The 18,411-nt window shown below is 34.7% G+C and overlaps 1 protein-coding gene across 4 annotated transcripts in view; it reads right to left on the bottom strand.

The window, feature by feature from the left end:
* Positions 1–7,385: 7,385 nt before the first annotated feature.
* The window catches only part of AHI1 (Abelson helper integration site 1), a 72,641-nt gene continuing 61,615 nt past the window's right edge, over positions 7,386–18,411 (bottom strand). For all 4 annotated transcript variants that reach the window (XM_087971243.1, XM_087971234.1, XM_087971226.1 and 1 more), the window contains 5 exons: positions 15,610–15,675; positions 12,874–13,036; positions 11,546–11,640; positions 8,611–8,684; positions 7,386–7,673 (listed from right to left, as the gene is read on the bottom strand). In XM_087971243.1, the coding sequence (XP_087827369.1) occupies positions 7,478–7,673; positions 8,611–8,684; positions 11,546–11,640; positions 12,874–13,036; positions 15,610–15,675 (594 nt within the window). In that variant the 3' untranslated portion in view covers positions 7,386–7,477. The remainder of the gene's footprint in view (positions 7,674–8,610; positions 8,685–11,545; positions 11,641–12,873; positions 13,037–15,609; positions 15,676–18,411) is intronic.

The raw sequence follows: 18,411 nt of genomic DNA, 5'->3' as shown, positions 1-18,411 counted from the left end.
GTCAACCACCCAGTTTACTGGACGCAAAGCAATATTTTAGCTGGATATCTCGCAAGGGTCATTTTAATATATCAACGTACCAATCTCATCCTTGGTTTTTAGCTCTGTATCTAATGTTGTTGATATGTTTATATTTATTATTTTAATTGTAAGCCACTCAGAGTTGCTTTGCAGACTGAGATCGGCAGCAACATATAAATTTAATAAACAGAGACAGACAAGCAAGCAATTAAATGAAGTATCTGTGCTCAAACAGGCACCCAAAGAATGGTGATCCCTTTTTATAAAACAGTGAGGGGTTTTTAGGGCCACAGACATTTCTAAGTCAGGAGTGTAATCACAGAACATAAATTATATTTGTCTGAAGTAAAAAGCAGAACATAAATTCTTGTTTCTGCTCAAGTAAAAAGCAGAAATCCACTGTTACAAAGACCTTACTACAGCTGCCCTCTCTAAACAGTAAGATAACTTTAGATGGCCTTACATGGCCATCAATGTTTCTCTGAAAAAAGATGTCTGAGGATGCGTTCCTTTTTTAATTCTTAAAGACATACAGAATATAATCATCCATTCCTGTTGGATAAAAACTTTGGGAAGAAGGGCGGGGGGAGGGGGGGAGAAATCAGGCAGAACAAATCCTTTCAGGATGTTATTGTCCTAATACTTGCTCCAAAATAATGAGCCTGAATTTGTCCTGTACAGTAAGAATTCAATGTGACCTGAATGGAACTTTGAATTTCCCTCCCTTTCTTGTTGCTTTGGGGCAACCAGATACACAGTGGACTACCGTTTTCTGGAGGTGTCAAATAATTATTCATTCTTAACCAATATAACCACTGAGCATAATGGCTGGGGATAATGGGAGTTGTGCTCAACTTCTGATAGAAAGCAGATCAGAAAAAACGTTATTGCAGTAGCTTTTCGACAGGAAAAGCTGCTATGGGAAGACAGCCTTCTCTCTTGTTCTAGACAACGTGCTCTTCCTTACTGTCCCCGTGTATATCTGTTGTCATCTAATTTATTTTAAATAATATAAGCAACTTTACCTGCATTTAAAACAATCAGTATATAACATCCTTTTCACAGACTTGAATCTCCAAGAGCTATCTGGTGATAGCATGAATCTTTCTCTCTCCCCGCACCCCCAGAAATGGATTCATTTTTACACCAATGTGGTTTCATCACTGAAGTAGACTAGTTCAGATGCTAGTTCACCCTCATATATGGCATTTCCATGGGTGACTTTTAGCCAGTCATTCTCTCTCTCAGCCTACTTCATTGGGGCAGGTTGTTGTGACAGGGTTAAAATGTATTTTGGTACATGGTATTCTAATTTTGGATAAACGGGGGTGAAGACTTTTAGATGAGTCCATGTAGTCTAAGCCAATAGGTTCTGCTCTCAGGGGTTGTGAACCTCTTCTAGTGTAGGCTGCTGCTGAAGATTAAAAACAGCGAAGTTAATTCAGCACATTTCTAAATTTTCTTAAAGATACTATAAATGAGAGCTGAGCTAATTATTTCTTTGCTTTTCAACAGTGACTACTATTTTTTGAAGCTTTATCTCTGAAATATATTTCAGACCAGAAGCAGCCAGGAGGTGGGCAAAGGAGGTTACAAAAACAGTGTTTGTAGTGTGGCATCCCAAGCTCTACATGTAACGAAATGTCGTATGTACACAAAGCTCGTGGCACAACAATTTGCAGCGAGACCCTACAGCTACCAGCACTTGAAAGACAAGCATATTTGTCAATATTATACTCTAATCTCCAAATTTAATTTTTCTGTCAACAATATTGATTTTAAGGGTGTTTTTTTTTAAAAAGCACATACTATATAATTTATCAATAGCAAAATCAAGCTTATTAGTCAAATAAGGACTAGCATTTTGAAAAAAAATTTTTTTTTGCATACTCAAAAACCATTTTGAACAATTCCTTTCCTACAACAAACAGCTTATTTTAATAGAACTTTAATAAATGGTCCTTCCTAATGCAAGTTACAGTAACAATTCTATACATGCTAGAAAATGTTCCTTTAAAGGATACTGTATTTGAGTTCACAAAATAAAGAGCTGTGGAGGGGGGTTTCTTGCTTTATACTCTTCTACCCAGATTAAGTATTCCTCATTCACCTTAGTAATTAGAGCAGAATGATGTAGTGAATGTGGGGCCTCATTATCAAGTTTGTAGCCCTGATCTATACAAAATGGCTACCATGCCAGCTATTTTTCATAGTTGTCTGCTTTTGCTCGTATTGGACTGTTGTTAACCCTAAATGATCCTGACATTCAATTCTTCCACAGACAATTGGGTCCTTCCAGCAGACTTCATTACCTAGTCAACAGAGACCTCAATTATCATTTTCCTCTCTGTTCCCATTAATCCTTATTTGATGGAGTTCCATCTCCCTTTTGCCTTTTGAATTAAACGATGCTACAGCTACTCTGCATTTGTGATGTCTGTTCCTTAAGAGGCTCGAAGGCAAAACTCAAATGCAAGATGATAGTTGTGAGAGAATGCAAGGGCAAATATATCTTCTACTCCCTGGCATGCTACTTTTAGTGTGCAAGCTCATCTATACATAATGGACTCATGATTTCTTATGGAAAATGGATAGATTTTGTGTATCACAGCGATGCTCTCTTTTGGAAAAGTGGGACATAAATTAAGATTAGCAGTTAAATAGGAAATCCCATATCCAAGCTGTTTTATTTAATCCTCTTGTCCTAATACAGAGTTTTTAAACATAATTCTATTTAACTCTTTCTGCTCCAGTAAGATCTAATGGAGCTTGTCATTTAGAATATTGTAACTCATTGTACAAACATTAAATTTCAATTCACCCCACTGAAACTGAAATTAAGTTCCACCTTCTGGGAAATGCTATATTTAGCCATTATTCTTTCAATCTAAAATATTATCATTTGGTAATAATCAGGGGTGGGATTCTGCCAGTTTGGACCAGTTAGGGCGAACCCCTAGCTCTGAAGATCAGCTGGGAGTGAACCAGTTTGCTCTGACAATCATGTGGGCCCGCCCACCTGTCCCTGCGCTCCACTGACCTTTATCATCCCAGCTGGTCAGCGGGGAACAGTGGATTGCTACTCCTCAGCTGTGTTACTTCCCCGAAGTAACATAGCAGGTAAGGATTTTTGCATTGCTGATCATGTGCATGCAGTGCCCATATGAAGACTGAACCGGTTGCGATACCAGCAGCATCCCACCACTGGTAATAATATCACAAATGTGCACTCCAAAGTACATTTTCATTAACTTAATTCTCAGGTAGGTGAGCATAGGTTTAAAACTTAACCACATGATCACCTTCATCATGCAATACATTTGCTCTGGAACAGATTTAATAACATGAATTGTATAAAACCTTGTAAGTACATTAAATTAATGTTCAATAAGTCAGCCATTTTGTTTTACTACATAGGTAAAATATTTCTCATTTTGTAGAAGAGAATGAGTGGCTAGGATTATGTCTACAGGTTATAAGTAGTGGCTAAGATTATATCTACAATGAGAGAACTGACAAGTATTTAGAGCAGAGGTGGTATTCAGCAGGTTCTGACCAGTTCTGGAGAACCGGTAGCAGAAATTTTGAGTAGTTCGGAGAATTGGCAAATATCATTTCTGACTGGAGATCTTACACTACCCTTCCCCTACCACACCCAGCAAGCTACACCCACAGTAGCGGTAATAAATTTTTTTGAATCCCACCACTGATTTAGAGGAATGGAGTTCCTATTCAGACATTTTAATTAACCTTATATTAAAGGGGTGATAGGACAGTGTACAAGTTGAATTGACAAAACACAATACCTGAAATTTTACAAAATAAAAGACCATTTCTACATCATAAGACAGTCACTTGTCACACAGATGTTTATAAAGGAAAGAAAGCAGATAATTAGAATTATTTCCAAAGAAAGGATTTCCCCCTCCTCTTCCTATAGATCCACAAAAACTCTCCCACACCAATGATGCAGTGAAACTGTTTTTCTGGAAAATGTTATGTTAGAACTTTTCACAGAACGTACATTACTTCATATTATTCAGGTATCATAGAAACAATATTGAAATTTCATACTGAAAATGTTGCATTTGAATGTTGCATGCACCTGAAAAGATGGGTTTCTTTCTTTTCCTAGTCTAGTATCTAAGAAAAAAAGCATAAAAATAAGGCAGGGAGTTTTTGTGAATGCTGACCTTTACTCATATTTAGGGAAAAGAGTCCTGTTATTATAATAATAATGACCACTTTGGGCATTGAGAATGATTTGCATGCTGTCTTGTTCAACAAATATCTTTGCATACAGCAACAAAGACAGACAAGTATGAACTCAAATGAAAAGCTGTAAAGGATTCTAACTCCATGAGTTGGGTGGGAAGATGAATGCAAAAAAAAAAACAAAAAAACCCCACTATTGTTATAGTGACAATAGCCACAATGCCATTTTAAAAAGTATGTTTTCAGCTACATAAATTTTCATGTATGGGCTTTTATCTGATTTCACTCCTTAATTGTTATTTGGAACAGTGCCTTAAAGGATATTGTTCTTGCCTGTCCTCTCTCAATTTGGAAAGTGTGGCAAAGCAGCTCCATTCAGCTTCAAAACACTGTACATAATTGGAGCCCTAGTTTGCAAGCTGAAAAGGAGGAGCTGTGCCTTTGATTACAGCTACCACTTCTTTGTGGTGTTTATGTGAAAGTGTTATTTTTATCTTCCATGTCCATAATATCAGATTAACGATGCCATCCAAACAAGCACCAAAATGTTGGCTACTTCTCAGCAATGCCTAATATACAGTATGATGTTATATGTTATATATTGCCTAATATATGGCAAATTGAGGATATTAAATAAACAGAAGAATCAAAAATAAAGCATTCTTCCAATAAACTGATGAAGCAAATAATACTCTTCTAAATTTTTGTGAAAAATGTTAATTCCCATTATCTGCACTTTAAAAATGTACTGTAAATATAGATCAACTGCGTTTTTTGTTTCAGTCTCTGGGATTGAAACGGCCCTAATTATCTTGATAAGATGAAGCTGGACAATGAAATACAATCATGAGAATTCTTCTGAACCATTCAAAAGTGCTGATAATATAAAGGAAAATATGTCAACTGGATTAGCAAGCTATATTTTATGGCAAAGTTGACCTAATATTATGATAGTTGTTCCACAGAACTAGGATCAGGAGATGCTACCACTCCACTTTGTAATCTTTAACTCATAAGGTCTAACTATGTATTATCTTATCCCCTATGCTCTTCAAAACCTTTAGAAATATCTAAAGATAAAATTGTCGATGATTATTCACAGTTCTCTTATTTCCATCCTTTGACATGAAAATTATGGACCAATACCACTGTTGATTAAGTAGATTTGCTGTTCAAAACAGAGATGTTTTGGCTCTTCATCATCTATATCCTAGCCTGATGAAACAGAACAGCATATTCTTCATCTGAGGTTATATATAGACTGGCCTATTCTCTTCTTACACAGTTAAAACATGCTTTTTAAAACACACACATATACACATATATTTGACCTTGTAGGAGGTTACTAATAAGCAGTGACCTGAAAGACTCAATTGACAGTTGCTATGAAATAAATAAATTAGAATGAATACTGAAGGTAAGACAGCATATTAACTGATGCTTGGAAGGACTATCTCCTTGGTAAATTTAACCCTTTGTATCACAGGGTTTCTCCCTCTTTTCCTTCCTTCCTTGACCCCTTACTCCTTCCCCTTAGTTCATTCATTTTCTTCATTGTGGCAGGGAGAAAGGGAGAGAAGATATGCATTTGTATGCAGTGCATTTTTGTGTGCAACAATAGTGATAATAGTTGGTATATCCAGATGGGTTCAGTTATTTTTTATTGGGAAACTTAATTCATAGGCACTTTATTTAGTTATTTTTAATTCAATTATGCACATTTGTGTAATATTCAATATATATTGTTCAGTCCTGATAAAGAGTTTTTAGCATAGTTTCTGGCAGGCAGATTCACAACCTACAGGTATGTGCCATTCATTTGCAATTAAGTTACACATTTATTAAGGATGAGGAATTGCATGAAATTGTTCTGTGTGTATTCAGACACCAATCTCATGCATCTCATCATCATTAACCAATAAATGATACATGGATCATTACTGCAAATTAATGTGCATACATATATACAAACTTCAACTATGAGATGGGCAGCATATAAAACTAACAAATTAAATATGTATTTGTGTCTGCGCTTGTTTTGTGGAATGAGGATTGTTTTAAATTCGGGTCTACATTTCAGGTAAATCGGTATTCAATATTTTCATTATTTATGCCTGTTAAATATGTGGGATGATTGTATAATATTTGAAATTTAATCCTGTGCATCTGGGTGTTATTTTGCACATCAGTGGTCAACTTGGTTATTCTCACTTCTTTTTTTTCTTTTGGAATCAAATGCCATGACTACTAAAAAAGGAGTTTCTAATTTTATGTTATTTATTGCTTCAGAAAGGAAGAGGGCAGAATTTCCTAACATGATATAAATAATGTGAGCATCAGTAGTCAACATATATACACAAGAGAATAATAAATAAAGTTACCGGAAATCATCACTGATACACCATTCACAACTTAATGCTTTTTAATTTGAAAACAGTAACACCTGAACATAAACATGTGCTGCCTAAAAACACATCTCGCTCATATACAGATGTCAAATTATTTTTTCTAAACAGTAGAAAAAATGGACAATGGTGCTTTAAAAGCACAAAAAAACTGCCATTACAAATTTATAAAATGAATTTTGTAAATTCGTTCACATTAAAAATATATATAAATATTGCATTCTTTAAGAGTTTCTAGTATAGAATGTTTCTATCACAATTAAGCTGGTTGGTTTTTCTTCGTAGATTATAAGAAACTTTAAGCTCATGTCTTTATCCATAATGGTATTATTCAATTTTTAGAAAACTGAACTGCCTTGTTTCAGTTACCTGAAGAGCTTTAATAAAATTCTGGATATTTCATTAACTTCAAATAGCGAGGTATATCCAAATTGGTCTAAACCCAATCATTGTTAAAATTTTAACTCATGTTGAGTTTTACTGGAACTTTCAGAACATATTTTTCCCCTTAGTTCCTTGGCCTCCCCACCTCATGATAAATCTAAATTGGTTTAGAGTTAGTATGTATGTATGTATGTACGTATATGTATGTGTGTATGTATATATATGTATGTATGTATATATGTGTATGTACGTATATGTATGTATGTACGTATATGTGTGTGTAGGTATATATATGTGTGTATGTGTATGTATGTGTGTGTGTGTGTGTGTATATATATATATATATATATATATATATATATATATATATATATATTCAAAATAAGCAATAATTCCATTATTTTCCATACACTTTTAAGCCATGAAACTCACAGCCACAAACATGATGGACTCTATGCTTCTGGATAGTTCAGCTGGAAGCCATCATCAGATGTTCCCTTTCTATTAGTGGTTTTCACCATCCCTTTCTTTCTTTTCTTCCTGTTTTTCTTAGGCTCATCCTCAACATCATTGAATGAGATGCGATCATTTGCCTTATATTCTAGTTCCTCTGTATCCATGCCCTTCGGTGTTTGTCCACATGTAATTCTGTAAGTAATATAGAATAATAGATGCAATTGGAGATTTAAGGTCCCAAATAGTTAACTAGATTCCTTATCCAATTACAGACCAGTTCCATTCATACCCATTACTACCAAGATTGATCTTCTGATGCTAGAACTCACCAAGGCAAAAGCAGAAAAACATGTGCCTAAAGCTGAAATGAATTTTATAGAAAACGGAAGCCCGTTCTTAGTTTCTGCTCTCTGAAAAAACATCTGATAGAAACAGATTGGACTTTCATATGCAGTTCTGGATTGTTTGCCAAATTCCCCACAGTAGGCTACTGACAGATAAGAAAATTTAACTTTGGTTGTAGAGCTATTATGATATGCAGGCCACTTTCCCCCCAGCTTTATTGCATGATAGATAAAAAGAAAAAAGCTTGGAAAACAGGGCATCAGTGAATATCTCTAGGAAAGCATTTAAAACATGTACAAAATAAGAAATGTATGTCAGTGCCATTTACCATACTTTCCCCAATACTTTTCCATAAAGCAAATGGTTATCTTATCCTGCCTGTTTTACTTTCTTTTGGCTTCAACTCATAACATTGATCCTATATAAAATATTAGCCTGGTTCTTGCAATTACATGCCATAATCTATTTTCCACCTAACACATTTAACAAAATAGCTAGATCCATTAGGAGCCTACAAAAGGCAGGAAAAAACAGAAGCATGGCTTTTTAGCAATCATGGTGCCATAAGACAATGTGCCTTATTGTAATATCTTTGGAATACAAACAACTATTTGTAACGCAAAACAGTTATTGCAGTCTTATATTTCCTCAGCAATTCTCTGGACTCTTTTCAAGATAATTTATACCAATTTAGTTCATTATTTATGGATGACTGCAATGATAACATGATTTTCAGCTTCTTCCAAGCAATTTAACAATCTATGTTGTATCACTGGTGCCTTACTGTTCAGTCAGGTAGTCTGTGTCATTCACTGAAATAAATCTTTGGTGTCCCAACTTGCTGGTATCTTCTAGTATCTGCAAGAGGAAAACTTTAATCACTAGAGAAGGGAGTGTGGGAGAAAATAGAGTCAACACATGTTGTGATGACAAACTCATGGGTTTCCTGAATGAGGAGAGAATATACCTCACTTTATATGTAAGATCTGTCACCCAAGAAATTCTCACAATATGTGGTTTAAAACAAGGAAACAGTCCTCTACTTTAAAACTCTTTGAAATGTTCAGGTGTGCTTAGAAAAAAAAAATCACACTCAAAAGTATTAATCTAAGTCTGGGTGAGAAAATGAATACTCTAAAACACAAGGCCCATGGGTTGGATTTGGCCCGCAATGTGGCTGGATCCAGCCCACAGAGCCATCCTGGAAAAATGTAAGGGGCTGGCCCGTGTTGCGTCGGCTCAGTCTACCCAATGCAAAGAGGAAACATTGGTCCAGCATGGCTTTGACCTGGTCTACCCAGTGTAAAGAGGAAACATGGCAGCAATTTGGGGAGTGGCATCAAGCTGGCCATGCCCACTCAATTGGCCACACCCAACCAGTTGGCAATGTCCCCCCCACCCCCGAGGTCAACCACAGCCCTGATGCGGCCATCAATGAAATTGAGTTTGACACCCCTGCTCTAAAATAACAGCTCTCTCTGAATAGCTAGAAAAGAAAAAAATAGTTTTAAATTATTTAATTTTATTAGTTTATTTGTTTAGTTCAATGAATCTAATGTTGGGCTTAAGAGATCTTGGTTCCTATAATGACAAGAAAAGAATAATAGAAGACACAATTGCCATGAATATTTTTTGACATTTAGTTTGCATTTCTCAGATAAGATCATTCACTCCATCTCCTGGTTAGAACAAAAGTTTTTAATCATATGCAACATTAAAAGGATTCCAGAAAGAAATGGCAAAACATCTGCCCACGCTATATATAAAAATATAAATTTTCCAAAACACCCTTGTCTTATACTTTATTTACAATCCAGAGTGTGCTCCTTTAGGTGTACCCAAGGGACTTTTGTATTTGGGTGTTTTTCTTAAATAGCAGTTTCTCATGTGATATTCTAACTGCTTCATGAATTCCTCCAGGTTTCATAAACTCCTCCACATTTCAAAATGCCATTAAACTAACATATGAGAGGGCATCATGGATTGTGACCGTAACATTTCACTTCTATATTCATAGTTGGCCACATCAACAATTCAGTTTGACTACAATAAATTAAACACTATATTTTATTGAAAGTATGGAATTCAAATAATATATGATATTACCAACTACACGAATTCTTTAGTATTGTTTTGAAGAGGCTCATTTGAGACTGTTAATCAATGCAAAAAAATTTAATTCAATACAGATATCTTTTTTCTATTCTAATTTACTGAGATTTTTTTCCATTACTGAGATTTCTACTTAAAGAGATCGTTCCAGTAAATTTAGTTTTGTCTAGCATAAAGGATGTTTTAATTTTTAACTGTTACTTGTTTGTTTACTTACAAGTACATAATCAATAAATTTACTATTACCACTACTACTGCATTATATTATAATCTAGGGGTTAGAATAAAAAAATTAAATCACTACTACTACTATTACAGAGCAAGTTGATGTAGTGGTTAAGACACCAGCTGGGAGACTGTGACTGTGAATTCTAGTCTTGTCCTAGTCACAAATCCAACCTTGGGTCAATTACTCTCTCTCAGCCCATGGAACTCCTGAAAAATCTTGCCAAGAAAACTGCAGAGAATAGGACACAATTGAATGAAAAAGACAACAACAACCCTGCTATAGTACTTAGACTATGTGTGCGACTATATACTATCACTTTATTTTGGGTGCTTTAACTGATTATAGTACCTGGAGAGAGAGAGATAGGCACAGAAAAGGGTGGTTAAAAATAGCTTTTAAAAATGAATATATATATTTTACCATTCCACAGATTTTGGAATCAGTGGAAACAGATGTATGCAGCTGAGCAGGATGAAAACCAATATACCCTACTTCAACAATGTTACCATCTAGTCATTTAGGAAGACCCAAGTCCAAGTCGAAGAAACAGATGACTGATTCCCTTTTAAGCTAAGTCAGAAGAAGGGATGTAGGTCAGAAACTGCCCCTTTCTGTTGGGGTATCATGTATTACTTAAATAGGTAGAACTATTTTGATTCATCCTTACCAGCTAATTGGCAATGTCAAAGGTATGCTGATGCTCAGTTTGCTATATTAAAATTACTGCTATGTTAAATCACGATGGCTGAAGCAATGTAGCCATTTTTAAAAAGTTATAATGGAGAGAAAATGAATTGCTATTTGGATTTTATAGAAGTAGCCTCTTAAATTAAAATCCACAGATCTATTTAAAAAAAAGAACCCAGGATTATGTCTTTCCCTGGTCTAAAGACTATTGAAAATTTGGTTACTTTTACTCCCCTCCACCCAAATGATCCCTTGGTCTTTTAGCTGCACATAATAACTGCCTTATAATCCACAAGGGAGAAGACAGTAACTGCACAGTAGTCTGAATTGTGGCCAAATATCAGGAAGAAAAGAAACACGAATCATATGAACATTCTAAATCTTCATATTATCTTTTATGGCATGTTTATGAAATAACTAAGTCATATAATTTGTAATGATAATTAAAGTCAGTTAAATGTCAACTTTTCCCTTTCTATCATGTGGAAGGTTTTCCAACATATATGGAATGTACTTTGCGAACATAACAACTTCTGGGCTTGTATTCCTGGAGAATGGCTGAATCCAAGCAAGTCCATACATTAAAATTAACACGCTACATGCACTTGGTAATTAACCTGTTACCACAAGAAATGGAAAATACAATCCCATCTTGTGAGGTATGGCTCATGCCTTTTTCCCAAATAGTTACCTCAGGCACAGCTGGTGATGTTACTTTTATAAATTCATTGGATGGAAGAGTAGATTCTTCTGCTAATACTTTAGATTGCTGTTGTTCATATTGTGCTGAAAAGGAACCATAACTCATTTAATACAAGTGGTTATTTATCTGAACTATAACATTTTCAAATTAGTTCCTCCACTTTCTATTTCAGAATATTTTTAAATGTGTAATTTAATATACCTTTATCAATAACTCAACTATTTATTTATTTGATACTCCAATAGATATGTTGGATGGCTGTGTATATGTATAGATGATATACAAAATATTCACTATCTCTATACAGAACTCAGGATCACTACTGAAATACTTGAAAGGCAAACTGCAAAATATGGTGAAAATGCCTTGGCTCCTAGTTGTGGACTTATTATAGGTTTTGAGCTATATATTAGCATCCTTCTGTTGAAATTTTCCATATGAGATATTTGAAAAACTGATGTTTATGACTGAAACTTACTACAAATTTATAAACGGATATTTCATAGGTGGACTTTTGCATAGGGTGCCCTCTGCTGTGGAAATTAATTCTAACATCAGTGGGCACAATTCTCAATGATACAAGGCTTCTGCAAGGGAAGACATGGACAGACTGAAGACTGTAGAGAGACAGATTGCTGTCTGCACTTGTGATCAACTGGCTTGCTCACATTTGGTTAAAAATAAAATGTTCTAATATTGTAGAGATTAAGAAGCCAGTTTTTGTGGTCTGAGACATTTGCTGTGCTGTTTTCTGCATTGCCTTTGTTCCTTCCCACTATGAAGAAAGACAATAAATTATGCAACCAATGAAAATACATATAAAATTGCTTAAATTAAATTTATCATATAAAATATTTATATAATTAAACTATTGATATAATTAACATAAATCAGCACAAGAAAAAATATGGTTGCTTTGGTTTTAAGATAGCAACTACACATCAAAGTAAGTAGTTTTCAGAGTATCACACAGGGCCCTGAGTCGTATTATTTTCTGTTATAGAAGGAGAAAAAAGATGAATCTCTCTTCTGAAGGTGCTTGAGATCTCTGATTCTTTTTTAAACAAGCATATTATATATGCTGTCTTCAGGTTTTAGACAAAACCAATACTCATAGGGGTACATTCGATTAGAAAGAACAGAGTATTCTTGTTTCTTGATCAATATATCTTATTTTCATATTGACACATTTAGTTCTACTTTGGTTTTGATATGTAACATGTATTGCAATACATTAAGTCACAGTATAGCAGATTTCAGATACTTGATTTAATCCCCCACAGGTATCACATACTAGGCAAAATCATGATACATACTTTCTCCAACCACATAATTGGCTGGAAAATAGCCTTGCTGTCCATTCGCCAGACTGCCAAACCACCAGTTATCATTATCTTTGTACAACACTTGGATAATGTCATTGCAGTGGATGGTTAACTCATCTGATCGATGTGCTGTGTAGTCATAAAGAGCCACTACCTAAAAGAGAGATAACACCACCACAGCTTTATCACAACTCTACCACAGGGCAACATTCATTTCCTCTTATAGAGAAGTTGCTGCAACCCAAGTGAGATTTGGGCAAAAACTCAGTCTGTCTCAGGTTTTAGGGCTGGTGGGAACGGAACGCAGCAGGAGAAGTCAGATAAAGGGGTTGTGGGATTCTAGAAAGAGTTAAGAACATTAAAGGCAGAAAGATTAGCTTTCATGAAAAGGAAAAAAACCTCTCTGAAACTGCAGCAGCTGTTAGTTTTATAAGCAAATAAAGTTTGATAGATTTTGTTTCTTAGAATTGTTAACAGTCCTTTCAGAACCTGCTTTATTTGTGAGCTGGCTGTTATGGAAGTGCACAATGAAAGAACATACTGGCAAGAGAATATCATGAAATTCATGGACTGCTGAGCTGTAATGAATTTCTGCCTCAATTCATTTTGAATGTGCCTGTACAATAGATAATTTTCTATACAATGGATCTTTTTATTTTACACTATTGGCCTTCCAATACTCTTACTATTTTAGGAGGATCTATTCTGCACTGTGTAGTCTACTGCAGAACCTACCTGTCATTTCTCCCTGGCAATAATTTATCACCCCCTTCCCATTGTTTTCATAGATAAATTATGAAGAGTTAAAAGAAGGGTGAAATACTGCTTCATCCCATTCAAGTGAACAGAGTTCCTTTGCAGAAGATATGCTTAGGATGGGAACATTATGTTTGGGCTCCTCATCTGCTAAAAAAAACAACTGAAAGAGCAGGTAAAGTTTCCTGAAATACACTTTGGGTCCTTTCTGCTCTCTCTCGTGCCCAGTACTGATTTCTGGTGCTGCCCACTGGCTTGCTGAAGGAAAGCAGTCTACGCAGTGAGTGGAGAGACAATTACAGTCTCTTCTATTTCAAAACGAAAGCATGCTTCAAAGCATTGGATTCTTATTCGGCCAAGTCATAATAATGTTTATTATTAAATGGTATTCTTCAACTTTCTGATTAGTCCTCAACCTTCTAATAAGAGAGACGACCAGGGACTCAAGTGTCCATTCTACATTTATGCTAAATGACCAGAACATGAACTGATTTTTAAATACATTCAATATCTAAGATGCCATGAATTATTGGTAAAAAAACAATAAACAATTGATCCTAATTAACTTTAAATGGATAAATCTTTGGTGCTCTATGAGCTTATTTGTTTGCTTGCATCTAGATATTCCATTACCAGACTAGGTAATGTTATCAGTGATGATGAAGTTACCTAGGTGGGTACTTAAACAAGCAAGCAAGCCACCAATCTCAAGAGAGCACCAAGGACTCCACAGTTCAACTCTGAGCATCATATATTCTCTTCTATCGTAAGTGTAAATAATTCAGAAAAATTATTTTTAACAAAATAAGTATTATATGATTTATTTTTAATGTAATACCATATATAGTTTACTTACAAAGCACACTTGTTACTTCAGAAATTGATTATAATTATTTAAAGCAATTGCAAATATTGTACATATATTCCTGAATAGTTGCATCTCTTAGTGCCTTTCAGGTATTTTAGCTCAATTTAAACAAGCACTGATTAAAGTTTTATTTTTTTTCCAAAAGGTAGATACAATCTTAAACCATAATGTATATGGTTGATTTCCTTATTAACTCACACCCAGCAAGTCACACCTGTCTGAGAAGCAACTAAAACAAACAAGCAACCCGTCACTCTATAAAACTCACTGTAAGATCTCCAGTGGACCAGCTTGTACACAAATCATTAGAGTTATTCCTTATGCAGAGATATGCAGTTACCACATCTCTGCAAACTTGCATTCATTTAAAGATTAAGTGCTCAGAAAATCTAACAAAGAGCTTGAAACAAAAATGAATAGCTATTCCAACAAGTTATTCAATAAGGCAACCTACACAGCTTAGTCTCCACCCATCAGAGCTTACAAGACATTATCCATGATTAGACACTTATTCTCAATTATTTATATAAAATAAGAGCACCAGCCTTTAGAAAAAATACTGTGAACTCTTTTTACGAACTGCTGAATAATAATAAAAAAAAATTCCCATTATTTCTAATGTATAAATGTCAAATATTTTTGTTCCATTCAGGAACAAGTTTTTCATTAGCATGCTTCTTTCATTTAAGAATGCACATTTTGGACATCAGCCAATACAATCAATTTGGAAATGTGGATCACTATTTTTATAGCACAATTATACAATTTAATATAATCAGATAAATCTTCTTTTAAAATGTTAAAAACTATTTGGTGATATAACAATAAACATTAGTATGCTTCCATAGATGTTCACTACAAGGTACAGGATGTGCTTGTCACTTGGCTAAAGTTTTTAAAAACTGACAGTTGCTTCTTTGTGTTGACAAAATAATCAACAGTATAATGGCCTAAAATAAGTAAAGGAATATATCGTCTTGGTTTGGACTGATCTGGGCCAATATATATCTAAAAGCAATTTAGGAGAATTAATTAATGTGTACAAGCTCAACAATTGAAAAATTGATATATTGTACAATGCGATAAAGAGATAAAGCACTTACTGTTTCCTGGGCAGAGATTGAATTAGCATCTCCTCTGGCATATGATGAAGCTGTAAAATTAGTGTTCTACAAAAAATTATTTAATATTGACAAATTACTAAAAGATCATATTTTAATTTAGATAACATATGCACGTAAATGGGATCAAGAGTATTAGCAGCATCCTATTTACAGTAACTTTCCACCAAATCATTTAATGATTGCAATATATAAAGCTTTTCATGGCACAAGACCGTTATTTAAGGAACCATCTTTCCCCTGATTTGACAGAATCGGCATGCTTCAGATACCATCTATCAAGGAATGCCATCTGATGGATCCAGGAGATGTGCTTTTTCTGACATGGCATCCGCCCGGTGATATTGCATCCCCCCAGAGACCAGAATAGCCCAGATCCTGCCCTCTTTTAGATGAGTCTCAAAGACCCAATTCATTCTCCAGATATTAGACTAGAACACTATGTGTTTGTTTGGTTGATTTAGTATTTCTTGTTTTCCTTTCAGCCATTTATTCTCCCTTTTTATTGTTTTGACTGTTGTTTGAAAAACATTTTGTTTAAAACACCCTTAGCTAGTTCTTGTATTGGAAACAATAGGAAAATGTTACACAATGTTGCTCTACGACTACTACTCCTTCATTTCTAAACAAAAACTGGTTCTGGGTGTAAACATACAGATTTGTCACAAATACATCTACAACAGCCCTAGACCACAGAACCATCTAATTTACCACATTATCATCTCAAAGCCGCCATGACAAGAAAATTTAGAGCCTCTTCTTTGCTTTTTCCATAATACAAATATTTGCAGAACGGCAACATTGCAGAGGCAGTGAATTTAACCCAAAGGGAAGGAGTGACTCTTGTTACTCTGGGATGAGTCAATCTGATAATTATTTCTGCTATTCTCATTATAATTCTTTCAAAAAGATGATAGTTATGAGCCCTCCAAAAAGCTCCATCAAACAACCATGAGCTGAGGTAAGCTTTAGGAAATAACAGATTTAAAGCTTCAGCATGCCTTGGGATATTTTGAATGCACCCAGATGTTGTGTTAAGTTAAAGGGTTATTAAAATGTGGCTCCAAAGAGCTTCCTCTTAAAGGAATATGTGCTTTTCTGCCCAACATTGTACTCAGAAAGAAGTATGGACTCCTTTGTAATGGATTAAAATCTGCCTCAAATCTCAGACACAATCTTGCATTGGAGGATATAAAAGAGATGCACAGGTTTGCATGCCATTGTGAATATGTGTTATCTTAAGTTATATTGAGCAGAATTCCATCTTCGATCTCATGTGAAGCTTTGCTCCACACATTGAATCTTCCATACATTTTGTCCAAAGTACAGGGATGGGCAACCTGTAGCCCTCTGGACTTCAATGCTCACAAGCCCCATCCACCATCACCAAATGGCAGGAGATCTGTTCTCCATAGGAAAAGGAAATGAACAAATAGTTATAACATCTCTATATTTTTAAAGTTACTTTTGTTGGAATTGGATGAAAACAACAATCCAATTTGAATGGATGCAGCAGGCTGGTGCATGCCATTTTCACATTTTGTGGTTTTATGCAAGGGAAGCCCTTAAAATTTGAGCCTGCAGAAATCAATAAAAAACACTTTCTTATGGCTTTGGGGAGAAATTTGCTATGAAAATGTCACGCACTGCAAAAATAGCAATTTGCTAGATTTTGGAGGATGGAAATAAGAAATTATTCCGAACAAAAAGAGTTTTAGTAGATGATACTCAGATTCAAATCAACATTTACTTCAGTTGGGAATTACTAGAACTGAACTGCAAAACATCTGGAAGATTTATTTGGGGGGGGGGAATCTTGGATCTACACTTAAATGTAAAACAAAAAAACAAAAAGATATTTCAGCATTGTTTTCATTGAGATGCTAACATGTATTTTGCTGCACAAAAGTTTCTATTGTAATAGATATCATGATAGGTAATTGATTTTTATTTCCCAATCTTTACATCAGCCAATTGTTAAAGCAAGTTTTAAGATATGTTGTACAAATTCCTAGGTTTTGCTTTTCTTTTGCAAATTCCTTCTTGGTAATTGTTCTTACATACATGCTGGTATTTTGTTGCTTTACCCCACACTGTTTGTTATAAGTGTTACTTGCTTCTCATATATATCTCATTATATCATTTTGATGTGTTAATTTTACCACTAATGTACAAGTCCATAAGACTGTGCATATCACTACACGTATAATGTGATGAAAAGGTAAATTATTTGGCAATTAAAGGGAGAAAATTCAAGGGAAGATATTTAACTTCAGTATAAAAAAAATTCAAACACTTCAAAATCAGCTATTCCCATCTTTTATTTCTTTTCCTTTATTATCCTGATTGAGTTTAAAAATACAAAAAAATTGCAATCTTTTAAGTTTTGAATGTATTCTAAAATAAGTTTGTTGTTTTTTTCTGATTTGGAGATGGCAAAAAGTGTGCCTGAAGGTCTAGATGGAGCTAGATGTAATTGCTAATATTAAATTGTTTCTTCTCCTTTCTTGAAGGCATTTACTAAACTGAATAAAACATTATTGGGGCAAGGAAGGGCTGAACTCAATCTGAGGTACTAATGTGTAATTCCACCTATGTTTATTATTGAATGTGTTTGTACAACATGCAGTCTGGTGAGAACTACACGTAAATAACTCACCAGGTGATCCTAAAGGAACTCAAAGCTGCCCAGTTATTGGGAGTAGTCATTATTGACCACTCCAAGTCTCTTTGCTTCAAGAGTATAAAATGGCATCAGTTAATATACCTAAAAGTGCTTATATT

The sequence above is a fragment of the Notechis scutatus genome, chromosome 1, assembly GCF_049901735.1.
Source record: "Notechis scutatus isolate UNSWTSFEM ecotype Mainland chromosome 1, rNotScu1.2, whole genome shotgun sequence".
Lineage (NCBI taxonomy): Eukaryota > Metazoa > Chordata > Lepidosauria > Squamata > Elapidae > Notechis > Notechis scutatus.
Note: the sequence above shows the minus strand (reverse complement) of the source record. Positions and strands in the feature narration are given on the sequence as shown.